Source organism: Tasmannia lanceolata, unplaced genomic scaffold (assembly GCF_043159265.1).
Source record: "Tasmannia lanceolata isolate RefF3 unplaced genomic scaffold, GAP_Taslan_0.1 ptg000037l, whole genome shotgun sequence".
NCBI classification, from domain to species: domain Eukaryota; kingdom Viridiplantae; phylum Streptophyta; class Magnoliopsida; order Canellales; family Winteraceae; genus Tasmannia; species Tasmannia lanceolata.
In genome coordinates this window covers 51,693,427-51,719,437 of record NW_027518714.1, presented here as the reverse complement: position 1 = coordinate 51,719,437, position 26,011 = coordinate 51,693,427, and the positions used below count along the sequence as shown (strand labels likewise).

The 26,011-nt window shown below is 39.0% G+C and overlaps 1 protein-coding gene across 4 annotated transcripts in view; it reads left to right on the top strand.

The window, feature by feature from the left end:
• LOC143860782 (uncharacterized) overlaps nucleotides 1–14,191 on the top strand; it is a 35,391-nt gene extending 21,200 nt beyond the window's left edge. For 2 of the 4 annotated variants that reach the window (XM_077371599.1, XM_077371596.1), the window contains exons 5-6: nucleotides 4,188–4,337; nucleotides 11,211–14,191. In XM_077371599.1, the coding sequence (XP_077227714.1) occupies nucleotides 4,188–4,337; nucleotides 11,211–11,417 (357 nt within the window). In that variant the 3' untranslated portion in view covers nucleotides 11,418–14,191. The remainder of the gene's footprint in view (nucleotides 1–4,187; nucleotides 4,338–11,210) is intronic. The other 2 variants (XM_077371597.1, XM_077371598.1) reach the window with 2 other exon arrangements.
• Nucleotides 14,192–26,011: the final 11,820 nt, after the last annotated feature.

The following is a 26,011-nucleotide window of genomic DNA, read 5'->3' as shown; positions in this document are numbered from 1 at the left end:
TTAAACAAGGGAAAAATACACTTAGACCCCCTATGGTTTCTGACACATTCAACTTAACCCCTCATGTTTAAAAAGTTAAAGTAGGCCCCCTGTGGTTTCAATTTGTATAAGGTAGGCCCCTTCTTTTGAAACACTATCAATGCTAATGAAGACCCCATAGAACCCTCCAAACCCCATACCCGAATCCAAACACTACCAAAAACACAGTGGGCCCACATTGTTTGGATGATCCAAAGTGTTCATTTGATGGGCCCTGACATAGATAGGGTGTGCCCAAAAAATCAGCTCCATAGGATCATCCTAACGCTTCAATCTGTGGACGAACCGTCAACTGATGGGGTCTACCTTACACAAATTGAAACCAAAGGGGGTCTACTTGTAACTTTTTAAACATTAGGGATTAAGTTGAATGTGTCAGAAACCACAGGGGGTCTAAGTGTATTTTTCCCTTTAAACAATGGTTATAGGTTAGTCCTTGAGAAAGGAGTGTTCATTAAAGTTTGTTTTTAGAGAATGAATATGAAAGATGATTGGTTTGGTCTCTTTTAAGGTTACTTATGTTGTTAGAAGAGGTCTATGTTTATAATTTCATTATTGATAGCCTGATAGGTGAATTTCATCAAGTACCCCTTTGTTTCTTTATTAAATCTTCTTTAAGTCTCTTTTGGGTGAGATTGGCTTCCCACTCCCTTTAGCTAAGTTACTCTTGTTTTCTCGTCCTTCATGAATTTTGTTGGATGAATAATGATGGAAAATAGATCAATATCATCAACAAATTGAAGAAGAAAATATGTGTATGATGTGTAAAGAAGTGGACGAATCTGAATCCACCCAAAAATTTGTATGATGTGTAAAGAAGTGGATGAATTTGAAGCCATCCTTTGGGTTTTTTGGTAAGTCCTTTTGCGTGAGACCGGTTCCCGCCTTTGTTGGCCAAGTTGTGGCTTGCTCCTTTTTTTTTGTACTTCATTCATTTCGTTGGACGGAAAATGATAGGCGAGATTAGGAAAATGCTAAAAAGACAGGTGATGTTGGGCTCTACTTGTACCTCGTGTACGTGATCGGATCCGTCGATCCGAACAACAATCATAGGTCCCGCCAAAAGCCATTGAGAACACCCTAATTGGGTGAACTAGGCCCTTGATCTACCAAAAGCCTCATTTGGGGTTCATCTAGTAGAAGATAAATTGGTGATTTTTATAGTCCTTTATCATATGAACGGGATGTCTATTGAGGATGGGAACAAGACCTTGTGGGTCTTCTAATGATATTTTACAAAAACAATAGTTTTGATTTCACATGCACCCCCTCACTCAAAAAGAATTGTTACCATTGATCCCAATAGTGGCTTTCTACTAGTTCTCGAAATATTAATACAATCATCAAGTTGATGAAAAAAAGTGATGCAGTGGCATTAATAACTTACATGTTTATGGATTGATGGGAGTGCCACAAATTATTTCACAAATAGTTTTCAGGAAGTTCAAAAAATATTTGAAACGTCATGCTAACATCCACCATTTCAAAAAAAATAAAAATAAAAAAGGTCATGCTAACATCCATGGTGGACCTCACAGGCCTCTGTTCGTCACAAAATTTGGCAAAAGTCATAATAATTTATGCATTTTTATTGATTTCATTTATATTTTGGGTTAAGTTTCAGTAGGTTTTGGTGAGGCCTTTCTACAAAAAAACGTGAATTGTGTTTTTTGGTCAGCAACATGTAATATGCTTTTCTTTTCTATTTTGGGCCGCTCTAAAATAGAAGTTTGATTTTATTTAGGTTGATCTAAGGGCTAAAATTGATACCATACCAATGGTTAGGATTAGACTAGGGTTTTAAAGGTGTTTTGGGGCTATAAATATGAAGTTCTGATTTGCTTCTCAGGTGATTAATGAATAGTTGCAAGTTATTTGTTTTAGGTTTTGGTTTTAATGTATGTTGATCATCTTTGGATCAAATTTATTGTCATTTATCTCTCTAGCATTGTAAAGATCTACTGGACTATTTGTGTGGTTGTTCAATTCCCTTGCAAATTTTGTACTTTTCATCGACTTGGGGCACGGCATGTAAAGCTTGAGTTCAAGATTTCAATGATCGAGATCAAGGACAAAATTATGATGAGGATTGATTCGTTTGAGAGTAAGAATAGAATCGAGACTCAAGACTAAATGTTAAGAATACCCGAGACAAGTGTCTCTCCACAATGATCCCATACGAGATGATCTTGTAACTAGACGTCAAAGTGGAAAGCGTAGTCTTATTACCTTTTGTGATCATCAATGGAGAGGCATGACAACGATCTAACATCTTCCGAACAAGGTATTACTCAGTAGGAAAATTGTGTAGTCGTATTATCGACGGAGGATTTGACAAAAATATTATTTCAAGGGAGATGGTGGACAGATCACAATTGAAAGAAGAAAAGCACCCTTGTACAATAGTTAACGAAAGCAGGTGAGGTATTTGTTTTTACTCGTTGCTTAGTTTCTTTATGGTGTGATGCATTATCGATAGATGCATTTCACTTATTGCTAGAGAAACGTTGGCAATATGATTAAGATGCGACTCATAAGGAAAAGCGAAACACATTATTTTGTGAAAGATAAAAAATTGCACTTTTGCAGTTTTGCCAATGAAGGAAGCTTGTAAACCTAATTCTTGTAAAGAGGGTGTCCCGCTATTCTTACTTTGTAAATGATCATGGAAGAAAGTAAATAATCAGGAACTGAAAATTCATTGAATAGCAAGAATGATATTCAATGAACATCAATTCCCAACCCAACAATGTCATTTCTCAAAAATATGAAGATTTAGCCCTAGAAAATAGTGGAAAGCATGAAGATGAGTTCTATGAAATTAAAGGTGTTCTCATCTAAAATGTGATAGTGGTGGAGAAGAAAATACAAATGATGGAATGGATGTGAATGAAAGAATGAAGCTAAACTCAATTTCTAGTGCTATGTTTGAAAATGCTTTCTTAAAATAGAAAGTGTTCCTAAATCAAGTATGTTTTTTGAAGGAAGGTATTCGGGGAAGGAAATTCCATGCCTTGAATACGTGGGTAGCACATAGCTACATGGAGCTCTCTCTTTAAAAGAGAGACTTACTAATGGCAATAAGTTGTTTTGGTAGGATGGCAATGGGTAGTTTTTGGTAGGACAACAATTTGAATAATTACTTGGGACTCTCTTTAAATGAGAGATTGACACATGGCAATGGGTAGTTATGGTAGGACAAAACTGCCTCGGGGCTCTCTCTTTAAGAGAGAGAGAGAGAGAGAGAGAGAGAGAGAGAGAGAGAGAGAGAGAGAGAGAGAGAGAGACTAACACGTGGCATCCCATAATTGTCTCAATACAATATTACAAACTTACAACATAAATCAGCATACGGTAACTATCAGTCATAAATCAACATAAATGTACATCTAGCCCTCCCCAGACCCCGCAATGGCGGGAACTTTGTGCACTGGGTCTCCCCCTATGTCTTTTATGACTGATAGTTCCCCATCAGTACGACTCTTCGATGTGTATTCTCTCTACCTCTTTTGTATTCCTTTTTATGTTTAATTAAGCTTTTGTTAATAGTAATAAGAAAAGGACAATAAAGAAAATGTTGGGGGTTGTAAGGTTAAATTGGATACATGTTATACTGTTGGCTGTGTTTTTTAATTGTTGGAGATTCTTTTTGTAGTTTGTTCGAGGTAAGATCCATAGTTCATGGTGAAAATCAGGTTAAGTCAAGAAAACAAACTAATCAAATGACAACAATGACTTCTTCATGAAGTCTCATGAAACATTATGGTGGCACCTCCCTATAAAAACCAATCCTTCCACCCAAGGTTTGCTTAACAGTCCGCAACTGCATATTACTCACAATGCACATAGGAGACCTTGAATATTGTGTGTGAAATGTACAAGCAAGTGGGTAATAATTCATTTGTTGATCTTGTGTTTTCTGAGGAGTGGAGTTTGATTTAAACCTTGGCGTGCTAGTTGTGGAATAAAAGCCATCTAGGGTAAACATAGTTGCTGAAATTGGTCCATGGTAGATAATGCTTTTTCATTATACATTGAACTGCACTTGTTGGATATTAAATCTGCAGGATTAATATTCAACTGATATATGTACTTAATTATGAAATGTGTTTTCGTGGCATTGATTTTCTTACTTTTTATTTTAACAGGGACTTATGCAAGAGTTGAAGTCCTTATTAGACAACTGTAGATCGAACAGCTATATAGAGCATGCAGCAGGGATTATGGAGGAGGAGAAAGCTCCGGAAAAGCTATCTAAAGGAGTCTCTAGCTTATCACTGGAAGGTGCTGAAAAGAAGGTAAATTTGCAATCATATATTGATTTTAGTATTAAGTTCGGTGAAATGTGAAGCAACAACATATACCTATGAAACTTTTATTTTATAAGAAGATTGAAATATCAGGGACCTCATCAAATATGGCTAATTGAGATAAGAGTTATTTTGGTTTTGCTGAAATTCCAGTCCTAATTACGTTACCATAAAAACTGCTTCCATATGTCATTTGATTTTGATATACTGCTGCTATTTCTTTTTTTTTTTTTTGAATGGTGATATACTGCTGCTATTCTTCTTAAAATATGATGTTTTACTGCTTTGCTTAGTATTTTTTGGAATAGGTCATGAAACTATTATATATATATATATATATATATATATATATATAGAGAGAGAGAGAGAGAGAGAGAGAGAGAGAGAGAGAGAGAGAGAGAGAGAGAGAGAGAACGGTTTCTACACACAAGTGTAGATAAGTTATCTACACACTAGCTTAAAATACAGTGGAGGGCATATTGTTTGGGTGATCCAAACCATTCATTTGATTGGCCCTCACATAGATAGGGTTTCCACAAAAAATCAGCTTCATAGGATCATCTCAACCCTACGATTTGTGGAGGTAAAATGGACGTGTATAAACGTTCACAAATCTGTCCATTTTTTGCCTCCACGGTTCGCAGGGTTAGGATGATCCTATGAAGCTGATTTTTTGGGCATATATATATATATATATATATATATATATGTATGAGAAAACTGTTGGTGAGCTTAAGCGCACCAAACCTATGGTGCGCTTAAGCTCCCCAATCACATGGGGGCCCACTTTGTTAGGTGATCCAAAGCATTCATTTTAAAGGCCTTATGATAGATAGGGGGTGTACCAAGGTCTCCACAACTCATGCAAGGTCTCCATATGATTTTTCTTTTTCCCGACCAAGCAGGATCTGAGGGAGCTTGTTCGCACATCAACTTCCTTACCTGAAATATGTAAAATTGGCGCCGGTGAATTGATGTTACGATAGATTTTACCCGAATCCGGCCAAAGGTTGTTTTCATCATCTATAGATTGCGCCACAGAAGCTCGAGGAATCCATTTTAATGATAATCTGGTCGAGTGGTACCAACGACACTCGACCCGCCATTTATAGTTTAGATATTGGCAAGGGGAACAGAACCATGTCCCAAAATTTTTATCTTGGACACATCTGGCTTTCCTTGAAGATACTTCTCCACCTCCAGGAGACAGAGAAGAGGGACTCAGCCTGACCTGAGCACATTTCCTGCATCTAAATCGCCATCCATAGTTGTAATATCGGCACTCAGGGCAATGCCAATCTTTCATCGCTCTCCAACATTTATTAATCCATATTTGTACATCTTTATGCACACTAACCCATAAGAGATTCAGAAATTATGGATTTTGTTTTTAAAATAATTTATTATTCCAAACTTCTGGCCGAAATTACTGGAACCGAAATTTCAGAAATAATAAAATAATACTTTTTTATTACCGGATTTCTGCAGATATTCCGGTTTCGCCTAAGGCCAAAACCAAAATTTAAATCCATGATCATAAGGAATTTCATAGTTCTTACGAACGGTGAAAAAAGAACCTTCTGCTACATTTCATAATACTTCTAAACAATGATGTTCATATATGCAAAAAGTTAATAACCATACAAGGAAATGCATTCAGGCAATTCAGAAGCGCATCAGATATGAATAAAAGCAGTGGAGTGATACTGCCTACCCATTGATGCACACAAAGTTGTAGTATAATATTCAGTGTTGGTTGAAGAGTTGACAAATACTCATGTCGTAATAGCAGTCCAAGTAAAACTCAGTGCAGTATGTGAAAAATGAATATCTAGTATTCTAAACCATCAAAGGGGTTAGTATAGGCAAAAAGTATGAGAAAAGATTAAATATTTTTTAAAAATACGGAACAATCAAACAGGTGATTGAGTGCCTGAAAAGTCCCAGTTACAAAAAATAGAATGAGAAAACAGACTTTAATTAATGTTTCTGTTGAAGTATAAAAGATTTAATAACACCTTCTCCACCAGCTTTTGGAGTAACTCGTTGTTTCACATGGTATCATAGTCAAAGGTCCTGAGTTCAAACCTCATTGATAGTAAAAATCCACATGCAATGGCCAAACCTAAAAGAGGGGCCACATGTACCACGTGTAGGCCAACCTTAAAAAACAGGGGCCACACGTGAGGGGGAGTGTTAAAGTATAGAAGATTTAATAACACCTTCTCCAATAGCTCAAGCTTTTTGAGTAACTGGTTGTTTTAGAGTTTCTAATAAGTCTTGGGAGCTATTTTAATTTATTTTTACATTTTTATTCTTATTTATGAGGGTATTTTTTGTGAAGGACAAAATCAGGGGCTTCTTGGGCAATATGTTTATTAAGATTAATTACTCCCCTCTTTTCAAGGATCACATCTAATTATTAAAGGATTAGGAGCAGAGCATGCGTGTGACATCATCTATCATATGGGTGACTAGGCACCTAAGTTATCAATTCCGTTCCGTTCCGGCCAGAAAGCACCGGAATTCCTGTTCCGGAACGGAATGCCAATATTTTCCGTTCCGGTCCGGATTCCGGGCGAAACCCCCTATTCCGGCAGGAAAGTGCTAGAAAGTTGGAAAAAATTCAAAAAATTTACAGAAATGCTCTTATGGCCGTTGGGGAGTGTATTTTACAAATTTACCCTCGTTTTATGACCGTGGGGTGCTGTTGGAGGGCTATTTTCGTCTTTTTGCAAAAAATTAGAAAACAAATTCCAAAAAATTCCCCTCGTCGGAGCGGAAAGAAAAATTCCAAAAAATTCACTATAACCACTGAATTTTTTTCTTATTTTAGCTTTCTTTTAAAAAAAAATTCCCCTTGCCGGAGCGGAACGAAAAGTTTCGAACGAAACACCGAAACGTTCTGTTCCAGTAGCCAAAACGGAACGACGATCGGAACGGAATTTATAACTTAGCTAGGCACATATATCCAAAGCAAGACTTGTACCAAATGAAAGCTCTCCAATTAAGGTTTTTATATGATTTTCAACCAATTCATAGGATTTGTTTGAAGCCACACTATTTTTTTTAAATGTGAAAATGACAAATCCTGATTTGAATTTGGTTGGATCTGTGGGTCTAAACCAAGGTTTTAAATTTCGGTTTCGGTTTTGGCAGAAATTCGGAAAAAAGGAATTACATTTTTATTTTGAAATTTCAGATAAATAGTAAATTTGTGAAAAAAAAATCATTTTTCCGAAATTTCGGGTTCTTGGGATTTGGTATCAACCGAAAGCCAAAATTTAAAACATTGGTCTAAACTGATAGTTGCCGGAAACTCCTCGGGGGGGGGGGGGGATTTCCACATCGGCCTAGCTTGCTCATTAGTTTAGGATTAGTACAGCTTTCTTTTATTTCACTAGCACTACATATAAGGTAGCTTAGTCATTTGCTTATTTTTCATGCCCTTTTTGGTCTTTTCCTTAAACTAGTGGTGTTTTAGTCTTTTCATTGTAAGGTTGTTATATAAACCGCCTTTATTTTCTTTTCAAGGAGCTTTTGATGAATTTTCTTTGAAACTTAGGGTTTTTACCCATTTCTTTTTGTGGAGTTCGACTGAGCAAGAAAGGTACCAAGCTTGAGATTCAAGCTTTCTTTCTTGTTCCATATTTTCCCTCGTAGCTTGCAAGGTATTTCAAATCTGTTCTTGTGGTTGGAGGTCCCCTCGTCCAGCACCATAGATTGTTCAAGGGTTTGTTGATTAGAAGCAGATTTCTCTTCCAATTATAGTTTGTGCATATTTCTTCTTGAAGATGGTGATAAATGATAATTTTAGGGAATTTTTCATCAAATTTGCACACGAATACGTCTAAGATTGTTGATATTTTGCATCCATGGTTTACTACTAGAATTTAGCTCCTTACTGTTCATTATTTTCTACTCATTATTAAAGTGGTTTTCATGAATCTCTTGATCCAAATTGCCAACTGAAATACATCCGGTAAGGATTTTAAGTCCCGTCGCTTTAATTCTTCCGAAAGTTGTGGAAGGTCGTCAATTGACATTTGTGCTTCATGAGTGGCTGCCTAATGTATGGATCTGGCCTGCTTAGAATTTAATTTCTGAGGTTTTTGTTTTTTGAAAAGTGATAGAAATATATTAATAATTCATACGAGAATTACATGAAGAAGGGACTGTCCCCCATGAACTACATCGTATGAGGACCTAGGAGATGCCTCCAGGACCCTAAAAAAAAATCCAAAACTATTCCCCCTTTACCAGCCCTTTTACATTCACCGGTCCAAAACAAAAACACTAAAATTTCAAATTCTGTGACCTTCCTAGAAGTTGTCCCCGTTATCCATGATAATAACCCATTCAGTAATTACAAGCCCCTGAATACAATTCAGTGATCCTCCCTGTCAGGTGCAATCTCGTGACAGGAAAAACACCTCTTTGGCCAGGCAATCTACCATCACATTTGCCGACCTCTTCCTAGTGCTATAATCGCTCTGATTACGCGCATGATGTCCATGATATTCGAAATCATTTGGTCATCTAATCGGAATAATCCTCCTTCATGACAACGATAAAACCCCCAACGGTTCCGATAACATCTTATGAGCACCATTGACGATTTTGCTGACCCCAAATCTAATTAATAGAATTCTCCGTTGCCCTTGAAATTTAGATTCAATGATAAAAATAGATAGGTTTTGTCCCATGGTAGATGTCCTTTGCCGCCATCTTCTTCCTCTTTGTCCCCAAGCCCCTAATCTTCCAGATTATGATCTTGAGAAAACGAGTGCCCCTCCCACAATACCCTTTAACCTTCGCACGTCACTAGGCTTTGTGCTCCCTTTTTCCTTTCCCCAAGCTTTTTGATTTATGTTTACCAACTCGATCCCTGTTTTTGATCTCTATGAAAGTCTTTCGGGTGCAAATAACATCATTCTTATACAGTGTGCCAAGATCATCACCCATAGTAGTTCATGGCGACAAGCTCATCATCTATGTCCTTCTCCACTGAAAACTCATCAACCTGGCTGAGAAAAAGACAAGGTTTTATATATACGAAAAGCGCCTTATTAAGCGCCCTATTTCTGAGAGACAACAAGATCCTTGAATATATCTGAGGATGGAGAATCCAGATCCAAATCTTCAGGCAGTTATTCGGAACTTGATTCCAGCACTAGAGGAAACATGGGAATAGCTAGCGAGGTTGAGGCCCGCAACTGGGATGCATCAATTTTGGGCTTGGCTTTGTTGATTTTCCGATGAAGATCAGTCTCCAGTGAAACTTCAGAGACAACCTCCACTTCCGGTATCTCAGCCTCCCTTTGGTTGTTATCACCTCCAAGAGATGGTTCATGAGTTTGAGTTGCAGAGATTCCAGAGCCTGAATGAGAGTCGTCATCGGTGGCCATCAACTCAGCATCGAGATTCTCATTCCTCTGCTCCATCTCACATGAGATCTCCATTGAATTTCCGACATTAGGGCACTCCGGTGAGCCAAAAAGAATTTCCGGCGAAAGAGATAACAACGGGGATCTCGTCATATCCGAGGTGGGAAAACCAGGGCCAGACAAAGGAGGACGACTGCAACCCTCGGTTTCTTTAATCTTTTTATAAGGCCCACTTCGAACCATGTTAAATAAGTATCCAGTAAGGCCAGTAGGCCCATTAACAACAACTGGATAGAGCCAATCGGTTTTGTCAAATGGAATAGATATGGGCCCAAGCCCATCATAGATTGACAACCGACGAGTGCTCACTGAAGAGTTGATCCAACCTTCGCTAGCCGGTTGCACACCTTCCATAATATGCCCCAATGGCACGTGGCGAGGGGGTAGATATCCCTGAGTCATTCTTCCTCCTAGGATCGATCTGAACTGTCGCACTGCTGGTTGGAACAGCATCTAACCACACGTGTCCCCCTACTGACCTTGAATCCCTTATAGCTGGCTCAACAATTTGAAATTCGAACTCACTATTATGCGCCTGATTTCTATCGTGCACCGTTAGATTTGTACTGGTAACATGCACCATCATCTTCTCCCTCTCTTCACCTTCTACTGGATTGATTTCGGCTAAAGCTTCCATTTTTTCTAACTTTACCCACAACGTCCTTCCCTCTATACACGCCGGAACCGCTACCGAGATCGGCTAAAGCTTCCATTTTTTCTAACTTTACTAAACAGTTTCCATCAGATTTGTACATACTTCTAGTTAAAACTAATTTCCAGTTATATATACTGATTTCCATCAGATTTGTATACACTAACGACTAAGACTGATTTTCGACAGAGATGTTGATCTCAACAGTACTATATATCCCTATGTATCAAATGAAATTTTGATATACCTAAGTAGTGATCCCAACAGTAACATATATTACTCAGTATCAGATGAAATTTTGATATGCCTATTTAGCAATTTCGACAGTACTATATCCCTAAGTATCAAATGACATTTTGATATGACTATTTAGTAATTCCAACAGTTTTATACACCCTAATTATCAAATAAGTTTAGATAGACTTGGTTAGTGATTTCGTCAGTCGTATGTATCAAATAAATTTGGATATTTACTTATTACTAATGTCGTCAGTTCTATGTACCCCTAAATATCAAATAATTTGTGATTAAGACTAATTAGTAACCTCATCAGTTCTACGGATATACTGAGTGGATAAAATGATTTTTTATCATATATAGGTTGTGTGTCAACAGTTCCATGGGTAAATTAAATGAAATGGTTTTTATTACATATATTTTTATTCCATCAGTCCATGGACTATACAAAAAATTCACATAGGTACTTAATGGTGTTTCGCCAGTTGAGGGTTTAACTTAGAAGATTCATGATTTCACTTTCAGGTTGACTCTCTCTACGATTGTGATCACCCCATTTACCTCACACCTACTGGTTGGAAAAGGCAAGTGACATCTAGACTCGCATGTGTAAAGTTTACAACAATGAATTGGTGCTTGCAATATTATTTCATTTTGAATGACACTCTGGTTTCCTCTTATCCTCAAGTTGATATATATTATAGTACAACAATTGAATTGCTAAATTTATAGAATCTCTATTTCTTTCCTTGAATAACCGTGAAAGTAAGTTCGGAAAGTGGGTAGCCATAAATGATTCTGACAGGTGCAAGAAATCCTCTCACGGCAAAGAGAAAAGAGGTATGTTACAGTTCTAAAATAAATAAATTTGCATGGGCATGTAGGAAAGTGGGATTAAGGAGGTGAACGAGCCATCCTGGGACTCAAGTCCAAAGCCAACCTGAGGAGCGCGTATGGCCTTTTGTTGGTGATGCATCTGAGGGCACCGATCCCGGAAGCAGTTCGCCAGTATAACAGGGATCCGTAATCTAAAATCATAACGTCCCTACCTATAGACGGGTGGTAGGGATTAGCGGTGCGGTCAAGGCAACGGGCAGTAAGAAAAAGAAAAAGAAAAGTAAAAAAGGAAGGAAAAGCCGGAATGCCTTGGGGGTAGCCGTCACATGACACTCGAGTCACACAGGCGTCGCTTCTAATAGTATGTATTCTTTTAGTTGTTAATGTTAATTGTACCTCTTATAATCTCAATTTGTAATTGTCTCGAAAATAGTTAGTTTAGATTGCTATAAATGTTTGGGTGTTTTTTTTGGATCTGTCAGTGCTGACACAGCATACCGACTTTATAGTCAACATTTGATTATGCATAATGGGACTATTGGAGGATTTTGAGAACCAAAGGGCTGTAATTTTGGCGAAGCATATGGGTGAACTTAAGTGGAGAAATGAGTAATTTGAAAAGTGAGAAGAATTTCAACAGATTTCAATGGCAAGTTGGTGTGGAGAAAAGGTACTGAACTGTATTCAAAATGCCCAGATTATTTTTAGCTTACCAAAATTTCATCATCTGTCCTGAGTGTGGCTTGAGGGAAGGCTGAGTTTTGGGGCAGTTTGCAAGTTTATAAAGTTCAGCAGATTGTAGGATATTTTGGGATGGATAAACATTAAAACCGTGAGAGAGATGAGCTTGAAACAGCCAGCAAGTGTGCTAGCTGAATTCAGGACAGCAAGGTGTTGGTTACACTTCACTCGCTTTTGATTGAGGAAGGTCTTAGCTAGAGGACAGGCTCTTTTCAAGAGCGTGGAGTGTACCAATGTGCAAGTGTAGTCGGTGAGTGCGGTCCATAAGTGACTTACGACTGGAAATTTTTTTCTATAAATAGGGGTTAGGGGGTAGTGTTTAGTTACTTTTTGATTATTTGAAAAAAAATGTAACATTTGGAGTGTGGAAGTGTCTTGGAGGGAGTTCCAACGGAAGAGGGAGGAGGTGTCCAACGTTGGATACTCGGCTCTTGAGATGGCGAGTTCTGAGCGCGCCTCGTTGGACGGATCGTTGTCATTGTACCAGATCCGAACCCCAAACTGTTGAATCCCTCGATCCTTGAAATTCATCTACGATTCTTTCCTTATTTCTTACTAATTCTTGCATTAATTAGTAGATCTCATCTCCTTTTATGTTTGCAGATTGAATAAATCTCCTAGATCTGAAATTTTAAGAAAACCAGTCCCTAATTATATCAAAATCAGCCGGTTTTTCTTAAATTCTTGCACAATTTTAAGAGAAATTTCAGATCTCATCATCAGATTATAGATTTAGGTCAGATCTGTGTTTTTATCAGTTGCTTCTGCCACCAAGTCTACATAAATGTGTCCCCAGGGAACGTATTTAAGTCCAACAATGCTGTTTTTAAATGAGTAAAATTATAAAACCAGCCTCGATCACAACCCTTCAACATGCAAGAACCCTATAAATTGATCTTTTTCAGTTTCTTTGGAGATTTCGTTCTTTTTACGTAGCCAACATCGACTACAGGAAATATCCACCTGAATGCATTATCAACCATAACAAAGCACAAAAGATTAGAGACTTCGATTCCACACAGAAAGGGTTTTTGAAAATTACCGAGGGTTTCCAATGGGGATTTTTTCTGAACTCCATTTTGGAAGCTGAGAAAGGTTCACCTGGGATTGCTGCGAGATGCGGGTTCTGTCCCGGCAAAATCAAGGGATTCGTCACAAGAAGAAAAGATGGAGGGAGAAGAAATATGAAGATTATGGTTCTGGAAAGAAAACCCCGGTCGAACAGAGTTGGTTTTGGAAAGAAAACCCTAGTCGGATTCCAGAAAACCCCAGTCGAACAGATTGAGCAGGATCTGGAAAAAGAACTCTAGTCGGACAAATTGAGCTGGAAAGAAAACCCCAGTCGGACAAATTGAGCCGGTTCTGGAAATAAAACCCCAATCGGACAGAAAAACCTCTGCTACATATAAAGGAAGAGAAAATCAACAGGGCGACAAATTGATTTGAGATTGCTCATCTTTTTCTTGCGTAGAGAGAGGCAAAGGGAGATTGTTCTTAGACAGAGAAGTGGGTGCTGGGAAGGCAGAGAGACAGTGTTTCGACATCTAAAGCCGGCACATGTACCACGTAGGGAGAGAGACAGAGACAGAGAGAATTCTGAAGAGATCTCCAGTAGGCAGAGGCACCAGGTGTAGATTTGGCATGGGCGTTTGGGGGGGGGGGGGGGGGGGGGGTTGTGGGTTGCCAAAAATGCATCAAAACCCCACATTTCACTACTTCTGCAACACCCATTTCTTTTCTAAAAAGTAAAACCCTACCAAATCTTGAGGACAAGGATCTCTTGCAATTTTCTTATGCAATATCTCCATCCATCACATTTTATAGTTAGCATTTGGTATGATGATTGGTGACTCGCCTTGTCAATGGTTTATATAATTGTTGCACTAACTTTGATATTAATGAGGCCCATCAAGAGCCAATTTCATGTCTGTGGTGGATGTTTTGAGCATAGTTGCCAGACTGTGAAATGAATTTAGGAAGTGAAACGTGAAACATGGGGACAAAACAAAAGTGGAAAAGAGAAACATGGAAACAATAAAAAAATCATATGGAAGGCACATTAAGTAATATCTTAGAAACACATTAAAAACGTTTCAGAAACTATAAAAAAAAGGCCAATGGAAACACATAAAATATAAGAGAAGCAAGAGAAATATGTGAAGAATGGACCTAACGATTTTTCATAATTTTAATTAAAATTAGAGGGCATACATGGATGATTTATACACGTCCCTTACATATTTAATTTTTTAGTACAATTTTTGTACTTATTTTGACAAATCCTCAAATCATTGTTTTTGAGGGTTGTCCAATCCAACACTCGATACCCATACTAATGAAACTTAGGATGCCAATTTGTAATTTTGAGATAACATGTCGCCCACTTTGTTTTCTTTTTCTTTTATTTTCTTTGTATCCAGAACTTTTTGTTCCCTTATTTATTGTAATATACTTACTAGTTTAAAAGGAATAAAAAAAATCAAAATTTCCGCTTTGACAACCTTTAATATGCATATCTTTGCAATTAAATAAAAGAAAATGCAGCTCTGTTCAATTTTCATCGCACTCCTGCTTAATTGAACATAACTAAATCTAGGAGAAGTAAATTTTACCTTTTGCTTGCAAGTTTTAGAAGATGTCCCATAAACAGAAACAGAGTCGATATAGATAGATTCCGAACCCTTCAGCATGGTAGTTTTTGTTGTGTTTGTTACAGTATTGTAAACGCTATAATATGGCTCATGTGGGTGTATTATCTGAAAAAGTAACATTAAGGAAGGTTAGAAATTCTAACTTACACAACATAGTTAAATAAAAATTGAAAGGCTTACCTATCCAACATAAGGAAGACCATCTGAATCAATCAAACAACTCACGGACTTATCTCCATTACTTTCACGTTCATCTGTTAAGTCAATAGTTTCCACCTGCATAGCAGAAATTACAACAAGGAAATAATTAAGACAGATAAATAAGAGCCTAACTTAGCTGGTATTGAAAACATTCTAATAAGACATGAATGATAAAAAAATAGGCCAAAACAGAATCTCAATAAAAATGAAGCATGGCTAATATTGCCTGCCCATAAAATGTATTGTCATTAACAAAAATATTCACTAAAAACTTTAGAGCTTAACTACTATGGTTACACATTGACGAACAATTCCCTCGGAAAAAGGACCAGTCTGTCTCTGAACACACAATGCAGCACAGAATTTTGTGAATCTAAAAGATGGCACAAATCAGTAAATATGTCATCAAGCATACTTTTAATAGTGACGAGGAAACTCTAATTGCAATAAGCCAGGTCACAAAATCAGATTCGCAATGAAAAAGGAGATATTATTGCAAGTCCATAAAATATATTTCCGTCGATGAAATTACAAATAATCAATGAAAATGCACATAATTTTTTGGGGGAAGAGCTAATATGGATTCCCTTTCAGGTACAAAATCCCTACAAAGAAAGGCGAAGTCCATCTGGAATAGTGATTCACATAATGCAGTGCCAATTTCATGAATAAAGAATATGGTGGATATCACAGAGAAATCAAAGAGCATGTTTTTTATTCAATTCTATGACTGAGTTATTGTTTTCAAATATCATAAATTAGAAGGATCAGGGCTGGAGTATTTTGATCTGATCTCTCTCTCTCTCTCTCTCAACATTGCTTTAGGAGGAAATCCAAAAGAGGGGTTTTGTGGGCCCCAGTTGACCATCATCATTTCAGGAATGATCTCCATGTTTTCAGGGCAGCATGGATGGTCCTCCATAAAAAAGGGAACACAAAATTCAAGAGACAGAAAAGGCAACACAATAAAAACAAAAAGGCCATGAAAGGCAACCTTTACAAAACAAAAATGCCATGCCAAAGTGTAGACCATGTACATGTAAAACCAAAATTGGCAAGAGCATTAGATAGGGAATCTCCATCCCAATAAAGATGGGATAAAGGACACTCCACATACACATAAGCAACAACACCCATCATGTATTTGGAGAAGAGACTAAATCTCCAAGGGGATAGGTCGCCCGTCTGAGGCATCTAAAAGCATTAAGATTCACCCTTAATCCAAAGTTTAGAAGGGCTTAAGCGTGGAATTAGACTAATCCCTCTCAAAACCACTTTGCCTCTGCTTAAACAACACACTCGCCACATGACCAAGCAAAAGCCATAATACTTTTGCGAGTGAACATCTTAAGCGTGGAGAAGAGACTAAACCTTTGAAAGTGCTTTTGATCATAAAATCAAGAGGACTCCAAATACAATCTAAAAGTTTATACCCTTGAGTCTTCTTGGATTGTCTTGGCTCCTTGGCACTTTCTTGGACTCCTTGACTTACGAGTGAACATCTTAAGCTTGATTTGGCTCTTGTGACTTCCTACAATCTTCAAAACATGTTGAGAGGTACATGAGGTGTGACCATGGTATGTTTAACTCCAAGCTTTTTCTTGACACATGCTAGGCAACTTGTGGGATCTTCAGCTCGAGCTTCTTGACTTGAACATCTTCAAATGATGATATCTTCTTTGTTCTAAAAGGCGACCGCCCAGGCCGCCTAGGCGCTGGTGGCAGAAAAAACACACTGCCCAGGCCCTGGGCGTTTAAAAAGCGGTCTCACCGCCTGAACAGTATTAGGCGGCCGCCCAAACGATGAGGCGGCGCCTAGGCGCTGAGTGTGGGCCTGGCCTGGGCGGGTTTGAAGGCTCAGATGAAGATAGAGTCTTGGTCTTGGAGGGAGAGAACAATGATTGGTGAAGACTGAAGAAGTGCTTGGATTTTAATCTGTTTTTTGGTCATGGATTTGTGTTGTACTGTTAAATACTTAAATTATTAAATACTTTATGCTTAATTTTTTGTTATGTTTTTGACATTTTGTTATTATTTAATGTTTAGTGCTTATGCATAAAATGGTTTGAATTGTTATGTATTCAAGTATTTATATTTTATATAAAAAATGCAAGATATTTTAAAAATATATTAATATCTAAAAAAAAATGAAAAACGCTTAAAAATGCCTGGGCGGCGGGAGGCCAGTCAGCCGCCCAACACTTTTTAGAACACTTGATGTCTTCACTGTGAGTGCAAACTCTTGATCATTATGTGTGTGGATCCACAAGCCATATGTTCTGTTGAGTTGTGTAATGGCGATATGACATATCAAATTCCTGTGTAGAGCACAACATCTTAAAGCAACACAATAGTCCATTAATGCTAATCAATTTGGGTTTGCTAGCATCAAAACAAGAAGGTAAGGTGAATGTTTGAACCCATGGGAACCCTTGGGTTTACATTCTTCCCATTTTTTATGATGGCAAACAAATTGATTAGAGAGGCAGGAGACATAAAAAATATAGGCACATAGAGATCAATTGATATACAATAGAGCATTGCTCCCCGTTACTATATGCACAAGTGTAATATGTGAATGTAAAGCATGTGGTGCATATAAAACATGGACTGCCTAATCAATTCCAAAAACTCTCCCGCTTTTGGCAACAGCAAAAATGAAGGATTTTAAAGTGAGTGCAAATGGAGTGTCAAGGTGAATAACAGCTTATTTAAGCTATGTACCTAGTATATGATATTGCATTTACGTTCATATGATGCTTATCAAAAGATAAAACAAAGTGAAATACATGATAAGCCATTTAAAAAAAAATTTTGTTCTAAAGATTTGAATGTAAAGCACACCTAATGGGGCAATAAACCATGTGATCACATCACAATGGTCTATGTGAACATGGATATGATACCATTTGGCTCTCCCCCTATGAATTTGTCATTGGCCCTAGGTGAAACCTATGTAATAGGGCATGACAAGGTGATATGATAGAAAAGGTGATGGGTTCGACCTAGAACTCTTGGGCAACAATCAGACAAGTCTCTTCCTAAGCATGGACATGCTCAGAACTATAAAATACATTTTGAGTCCAAAGTGGTTTGCCCCTTAGAGCTTGACAGTGAAAGCTCCCCCTGACTATGTGCATTTAGTCTAACTATGATAGGTCAAAGCACATAGGAACTTTTGATTTGATTTTAACACCTTTAGCCATTTAGATTTGCTCCATCCAAAAGAAGATTTACTTTAAAATACAGATGGAAGATTATTAGACAGAGGATATGAAATTTGAAGTGAAGATACAGTCTAATAAGCACATGGACACAAGGATAAGAGAATAAAGTGTAGAAACACATCCATGACAAACAAAAAGTCATGTGTATATATATATATATATATATATATATATATATATATATATGAGGAAAGTGTCTCTAGTCTCTCTCCTAGATAAGCTTATCTACTCCTCCCTTTAAAAAAACACAGTGGGCCCACGCTGTTTGGATGATCCAAAGCATTCATTTGATAGGTCCTAACATAGATAGGGTGTGCCCAAAAAATCAGCTCCAAAGGGTCATCCTAGAACTTCGTTTTGTGGTGCCTTGTGGTACTCAGAATGGACACATATAAACGTCCACGTTTATATGCGTCCATTTTGGACACGGTGTGCCCAACAAAATGAAGTTCTAGGATGACCCTTTGGTGCTGATTTTTTGGGCACACCCTATCTATGTTAGGACCTATCAAATGAATGCTTTGGATCATCCAAACAGCGTGGCCCACTGTGTTTTTTTAAAGGGAGGAGTAGATAAGCTTATCTAGGGGAGAGACTAGAGACACTTTATATATATATATATATATATATATGAGGGTAGTGTTCCTGCGCAGCTGCTCAGTTAGCTTAACTGAGCAGCTGCCCCAAAAACTCATGTGGCCACATTTTGGGTGGGATCCAAAGCATTCATTTGATGGGCCCTTTCATGGGTAGGGTGTCCACCAAAAATCAGCTCCATTGGATCACCTTAGGGTGTTCATTTGTGGGGCAAAAAATGGACAGATTTGTGGACAAACAGTATCTGTCCATTTTTGGCCCCACAAATGGACACCCATTGGTGATCCAATGGAGCTGGTTTTTGGTACACACCCAATCCATGGAAGGGCCCATCAAATGAATGCTTTGAATCACCCAAAAAATATGGGGCCACATGAGTTTTTTGGGGCAGCTGCGCAGGAACACTTTGCTCTATATATATATAGATGAGACAAAAAGATGCTCCATATATATGATCAGAAGATGGAAGAGACACATCCTCTTCACATCATAACAACATGTCAGAGATACATAGATGAGTGTCAGAGCCTAGTGCTTCTCATCACCACTACAATAGATAAATCAGATGACACTCTGAACATAACACATAAAGCCCCTCTGGGCAACCATCCTGTACATCCATAATTATGCCACACACGACATATCCTTCCACAACTATAGACACATAAAAAATCCCCTACTGGGCACAACATTCATCAACAGAAAAGACATAAAGCCCACACTGGGCACCATCCACATTAGTCATAAAGCCCATACTGGCCATAAGAAGAAAATATAAACATAAGCCCTGAAGGTGCTGGTCCATCTATCACTCCTGAGGAGGGCCCTCATCACGAGGTGGAGTCCTGGAATAGTATCTGGAGGTCTGCCTCCTCTGATAGGCTCGTAGCATCTCAGTATGCTGCTCAGCTCTCACTCTCCTATCATCTTTCAGAAACTCCATCAGCCCAAAATGATCGGAGGATCTCTGACTCTCTGCAGTCCCGAATCCAGCGGTGAGGGGTCTCCAGTCCAGTCCTCAAAGATGCAATGTCTCTAGTAAGGTCCTCATATGAGCAAGTAGTGGGAGTCTGGCGCAGCTGAGCTTGTGCTTGCTCATGTGCTCAAATCTAGGCCTGCATCTGGGCCACTCGTTCAGCTTCAGCTACTGCCTCATCAACTTCATCTGCTGCAACCCCACTAGGACCAGCTCCACCTGGTATAGGGATTCTCATAAGAGTAATGGTAGTGTGCTTGGAGAATGCATTGTCTAGGTTGATCTTCTTATGCCTCATGAGCTTAGTAATTTGTATCCCATAAGACCACCATGTCCTCTTTTGACAGCTTTATCCATGTAACCTAGAAAGATGTATCCTAGGTTTAGCTGAATCTTTTTCATAATGCAATGAATCAGGAGTGCTTCAAAAGGTTTTACTGCATCAAAATTTCCAGCTCTAGGTGTGATGCTATAGGCTATAAATTTGTGAACCAACCTCGCAGTGGCATTCATCACATCGGCATTGATGTTCAATTTGTCACTTGGAGGAGGAATGGTTCCAAGTGTCTTATATATGTCTTCTTTTGTGAAATGTTTTTCAATTTCGTCCTTTTTTCAAAAGAGGGGAGCTATGCATAGTATTAGAAAAGGGATTATGGGCCCTCAAATGGGGTAGGAGAAGTACCCTTCGAGGGTCCATCAAATGCAGAAGAAGATCCTGAAGTTCAAAAGCATGGGTTTTCAGCTAGAAAAAAGGGGTTATTAGTACGTAAGGGGGGCTTCTCAAGGGCAATAGAGGGGAGCTATGCATGGTATTAGAGAAGGGATTATGGGCCCTCAAATGGGGTAGGAGAAGTACCCTTGGAGGGTCCATCAAATCCAGAAGAAAGTCCTGAAGTTGAAAGTCATGGGTTTTCAGCTACAAAAAAGGGGTTATTAGTACCTAAGGGGGGCTTCTCAAGAGCAATAGAGGGGAGCTATGGATGGTATTAGAGAAGGGATTATGGGCCCTCAAATGGGGTAGAAGAAGTACCCTCGGAGGGTCCATCAAATCCAGAAGAAGGTCCTCAAGTTCAAAGGCATGGGTTTTCAGCTACAAAAAAGGGGTTATTAGTACCTAAGGGAGGCTTCTCAAGGGCAACAGAGGGGAGCTATGCATGGTATTAGAGAAGGGATTACAGGCCCTCAAATGGGGTAGGAGAAGTACCCTTGGAGGGTCCATCAAATCCAGAAGAAGGTCCTGAATTTCAAAGGCATGGGTTTTTAGCTACAAAAAAGGGGTTATTAGTACGTAAGGGAGGCTTCTCAAGGGCAATAGAGGGGAGCTATGAATGGTATTAGAGAAGGGATTATGAGCCCTCAAATGGGGTAGAAGAAGTACCCTCGGAGGGTCCATCAAATCCAGAAGAAGGTCCTCAAGTTCAAAGGCATGGGTTTTCAGCTACAAAAAAGAGGTTATTAGTACCTAAGGGAGGCTTCTCAAGGGCAACAGTGGGGAGCTATGCATGGTATTAGAGAAGGGATTATGGGCCCTCAAATGGGGTTGAAGAAGTACCCTCGGAGGGTCCACCAAATCCAGAAGAAGGTCCTGAAGTTCAAAGGCATGGGTTTTCAGCTACAAAAAGGGGTTATTAGTACCTAAGGGAGGCTTCTCAAGGGCAACAGAGGGGAGCTATGCATGGTATTAGAGAAGGGATTATGGGCCCTCAAATGGGGTAGGAGAAGTACCCTTGGAGGGTCCATCAAATCCAGAAGAAGGTCCTGAAGTTCAAAGGGATGGGTTTTCAGCTACAAAAAGGGGTTATTAGTACGTAAGGGGGGCTTCCCAAGGGCAATAGAGGGGAGCTATGGATGGTATTAGAAAATGGATTATGGGCCCTCAAATGGGGTAGAAGAAGTACCCTCGGAGGGTCCATCAAATCCAGAAGAAGGTCCTGAAGTTCAAAGGCATGGATTTTCAGCTACAAAAAAGGGGTTTTTACTACCTAAGGGAGGCTTCTCAAGGGCAACAGAGGGGAGCTATGCATGGTATTAGAGAAGGGATTATGGGCCCTCAAATGGGGTAGGAGAAGTACCCTTGGAGGGTCCATCAAATCCAGAAGAATGTCCTGAAGTTCAAAGGCATGGGTTTTCAGCTACAAAAAAAGGGGTTATTAGTACCTAAGGGAGGCTTCTCAAGGGCAACAGAGGGGAGCTATGCATGGTATTAGAGAAGGGATGATGGGCCCTCAAATGGGGTAGAAGAAGTACCCTTGGAGGGTCCATCAAATCCAGAAGATGGTCCTGAAGTTCAAAGTCATGGGTTTTCAGCTACAAAAAAGGGGTTACTAGTACCTAAGGGGGGCTTCTCAAGGCCAATAGAGGGGACCTATGGATGGTATTAGAGAAGGGATTTTGGGCCCTCAAATGGGGTAGGAGAAGTACCCTTGGAGGGTGCAGCAAATCCAAAGATGGTGCTCAACTTCAAAGGCATGGGTTTTCAGCTACAAAGAAGGGGTTATTAGTACCTAAGGGGGGCTTCTCAAGGGCAACAGAGGGAAGCTATGCATGGTATTAGAGAAGGGATTATGGGCCCTCAAAAATTCAATCCCTACACTCTTCAAACTCATGTCTGTCTTCTTTTCGCAAGCACTTTCACATTTAACACCAAAGCTAAATGGGATAGCATGAGTTTTGAATTACTAATAATAGCAATATCTTATGGAGCACAACCACCCTTTGCGCATTATCATATCACACTGCCACATTTCTCTTAAATAAAATCTTTGCAAATTATTTCTTTCAGATACTAAAGAAAATAATATGAAAGATAACAAGGGGGTGAATGCAACGGAGAAAGATATGTGATTGTATAAGAATGCCATCTGGAAACATGTACCCCAACTGTAAGAACGGTGTGTTTGCCACAAATGGTTTATTTTTTCTCTAAATATTAACTCAACTCCTATTGTTAAAGCATCAATTTCTTTAATGTTAATCTTTATTTGTTAGTGTTAAGAATTTGTTGCTCAAAATAAATGGATGTTAAGAAAGCTTTTATTCATGGAAAGTTCAAAAGCATAAATGTAGTTCAAAAGCTTTTAGTATGAGAGGTGAGACTACAAACTACATCTACATCTCTACTATGACAGGTGAGAATACAAATTTGTCAACTGACTACAAACTACATCTCTACTTCGTACTGACACCGAAGACAAATCATGAAAAATAAACTGAGACAAGGTAGGGTTTACTGTTTTCCAGGTTTCATACGTGCTTCACCTTCGTCGAGATCGCCGGAGAGATTGCCTACGGCTCTGTTTGGTTGTCAAAAATCAGGCATCTCATTAGAATTTCGTGGGAATTTTAGATGCCGGCACGTCGTTTGGTTGTGTTTTTCAAACCCGATGGTCAAAACACCCACAACAATGTCGGGATACGGTCGGCCCACGTGGCTCTCCAATGAGAACCGAATGGCAAACCCCCAAAACCGAGTTTCTATATTAGAATTTCAACAGGAATGGTCTTCTCAAACGACGGATGAGGCTCCACGCACTGCTTCGTCGCATATCTTCCGCTAAATTCTTGTAACCAAATGGCATTTGGGAATTTAGTTCCAACAAAATCCTAGTAAGCATCCCTACAACCAAACATTACTTCAAAACCCCACCCCCATAAGGTCCTTTCATTGCCATTCTGCACAAATCCCCTTTCACTTCCCCTTCCCCTTCCCGCCGAGATTCACGAACCAAACAGACCCGTAGAGATTGCCGGAGAAGAGGACGGAAAAAAAAAACACAGACGGGAGGAGAGAAGAGGGAAGAGAGAAGAGGGAAGAGAAAGAGAGGGAAACTAAAATGCATTTTTTTCTTAAAAGTCATATCACCTATTTCTGCCACAAGGGCATTCTCGTCATTGAAAATTTTGAAAACCAAATTTTGACCCCCTTCTGTCATTTTCAGCATACACTTGACCCCTCTGATATTATTTCTTTTATTTGTCCCCCCTCTGTCAAATTTTCAATTGGTAATTGGCAATTTCCGAAAGAAAATTTGACAGAGGGGGGACAAATAAAAGAAATAATATCAGAGGGGTCAAGTGTATGCTGGAAATGACAGAAGGGGGTCAAAATTTGGTTTTCAAAATTTTCAATGACGAGAATGCCCCTCTGGCAGAAACAGGTGATATGACTTTTAAAAATAAAAAAAACATTTCAGTTTTTCCCCTCTGTTTCTCTTCCCTCTTCTCTCCTCCCGTCTGTGTTTTTTTTTTCCGTCCTCTTCTCCGGCGATCTCTACGGGTCTGTTTGGTTCGTGAATCTCGGCGGGAATGGGAAGTGAAAGGGGATTTGTGCAGAATGGCAATGGAAGGACCTTATGGGGGTGGGGTTTTGAAGTAACGTTTGGTTGTAGGGATGCTTACTAGAATTTCGTTGGAACTAAATTCCCAAATGCCATTTGGTTGCAAGAATTTCGCGGAAGATATGTGACGAAGCAGTGCGTGGAGCCTCATCCGTCGTTTGAGAAGCCCATTCCTGTTGAAATTCTAATAAAAAAAATCGGTTTTGGGGGTTTGCCATTCGGTTCTCATTGGAGAGCCACATGGGCCGACCGTGTCCCGACATTGTTGTGGGTGTTTTGACCATTGGGTTTGAAAAACACAACCAAACGACGTGCCAACATCTAAAATTCCCACGAAATTCTAATGAGATGCCTGGTTTTTGACAACCAAACAGAGCCGTAGGCAATCTCTCCGGCGATCTCGACGAAGGTGAAGCACGTATGAAACCTCGAAAACAGTAAACCCTACCTGGTCTCTGTTTATTTTTCATGATTTGTCTTCGGTGTGAGTACAAAGTAGAGATGTAGTTTGTAGTCAGTTGACAAATTTGTATTCTCACCTGTCATAGTAGAGATGTAGATGTAGTTTGTAGTCTCACCTCTCATACTAAAAGCTTTTGAACTACATTTATGCTTTTGAACTTTCCATGAATAAAAGCTTTCTTAACATCCATTTATTTTGAGCAACAAATTCTTCAAACTAACAAATAAAGATTAACATTAAGGAAATTGATGCTTTAACAATAGGAGTTGAGTGTATATTTAGAGAAAAAATAAACCATTTGTGGCAAACACACCGTTCTTATAGTTGGGGTACATGTTTGCAGATGGCATTCTTATACAATCACATATCTTTCTCCGTTGCCTTCACCCCCTTGTTATCTTTCATATTATTTTCTTTACTATCTGAAAGAAATAATTTCCAAAGATTTTATTTAAGACAATTGTGGCAGTGTGATATGATAATGCGCAAAGGGTGGTTGTGCTCCATAAGATATTGCTATTATTAGTAATTCAAAACTCATGCTATCCCATTTAGCTTTGGTGTTAAATGTGAAAGTGCTTGCGAAAACAAAACAGACATGAGTTTGATGAGTGTAGGGATTGAATTTTTCATGTTGTGATTTGTTAGTGACATAAGAGATTCGGTCCCTGTATTTTATTTTATTTTTTATATCCTCCATTGGGTAAAAGAAATGGCCATGATTTGATGTTGCGACTCATATTAGAAGTCTCATGTGGCGATTTGAAAAGAGGAAAAGAGGAGATTCAATGTGTAGGAGAAACATCACGATTTGAAGTATGACAGTAATTCAAGTCATTTGAGATTCAGGAAGCGAAGTCTATGGTTCGCTTCTGTCAAAAAAGGCGAAGAAAATATCCAGGTGGGTCGTGGCAATGCTCTAATTGGATGAAGAATTTTTTGTTGAGAGCTTATTTGTTGAGAACTCCAATTTCAGCCCCTTTGATTCTCACTATTTTGTCCGACCTTAAACCAGGCAAGAAAAAGCAAATAGGAAAAGAGGAGTGAGCAGCTCCTGTTTTGCAAAAGTTTCGATCTAGGATTCCCATTTATGTAGTTGAAAACCCCTGTTTATGATGCGTCCTCCATGGTGACTTATTGTACCCCATTTGAGGGCTCATAATTCCTTCTCTAATACCGTGCATAGCTCCCCTCTATTGCCCTTGAGAAGCCCCCCTTAGGCACTAGTAACCCCATTTTTTGTAGCTGGAAACCCATGACTTTGAACTTGATGACCATCTTCTGGATTTGATG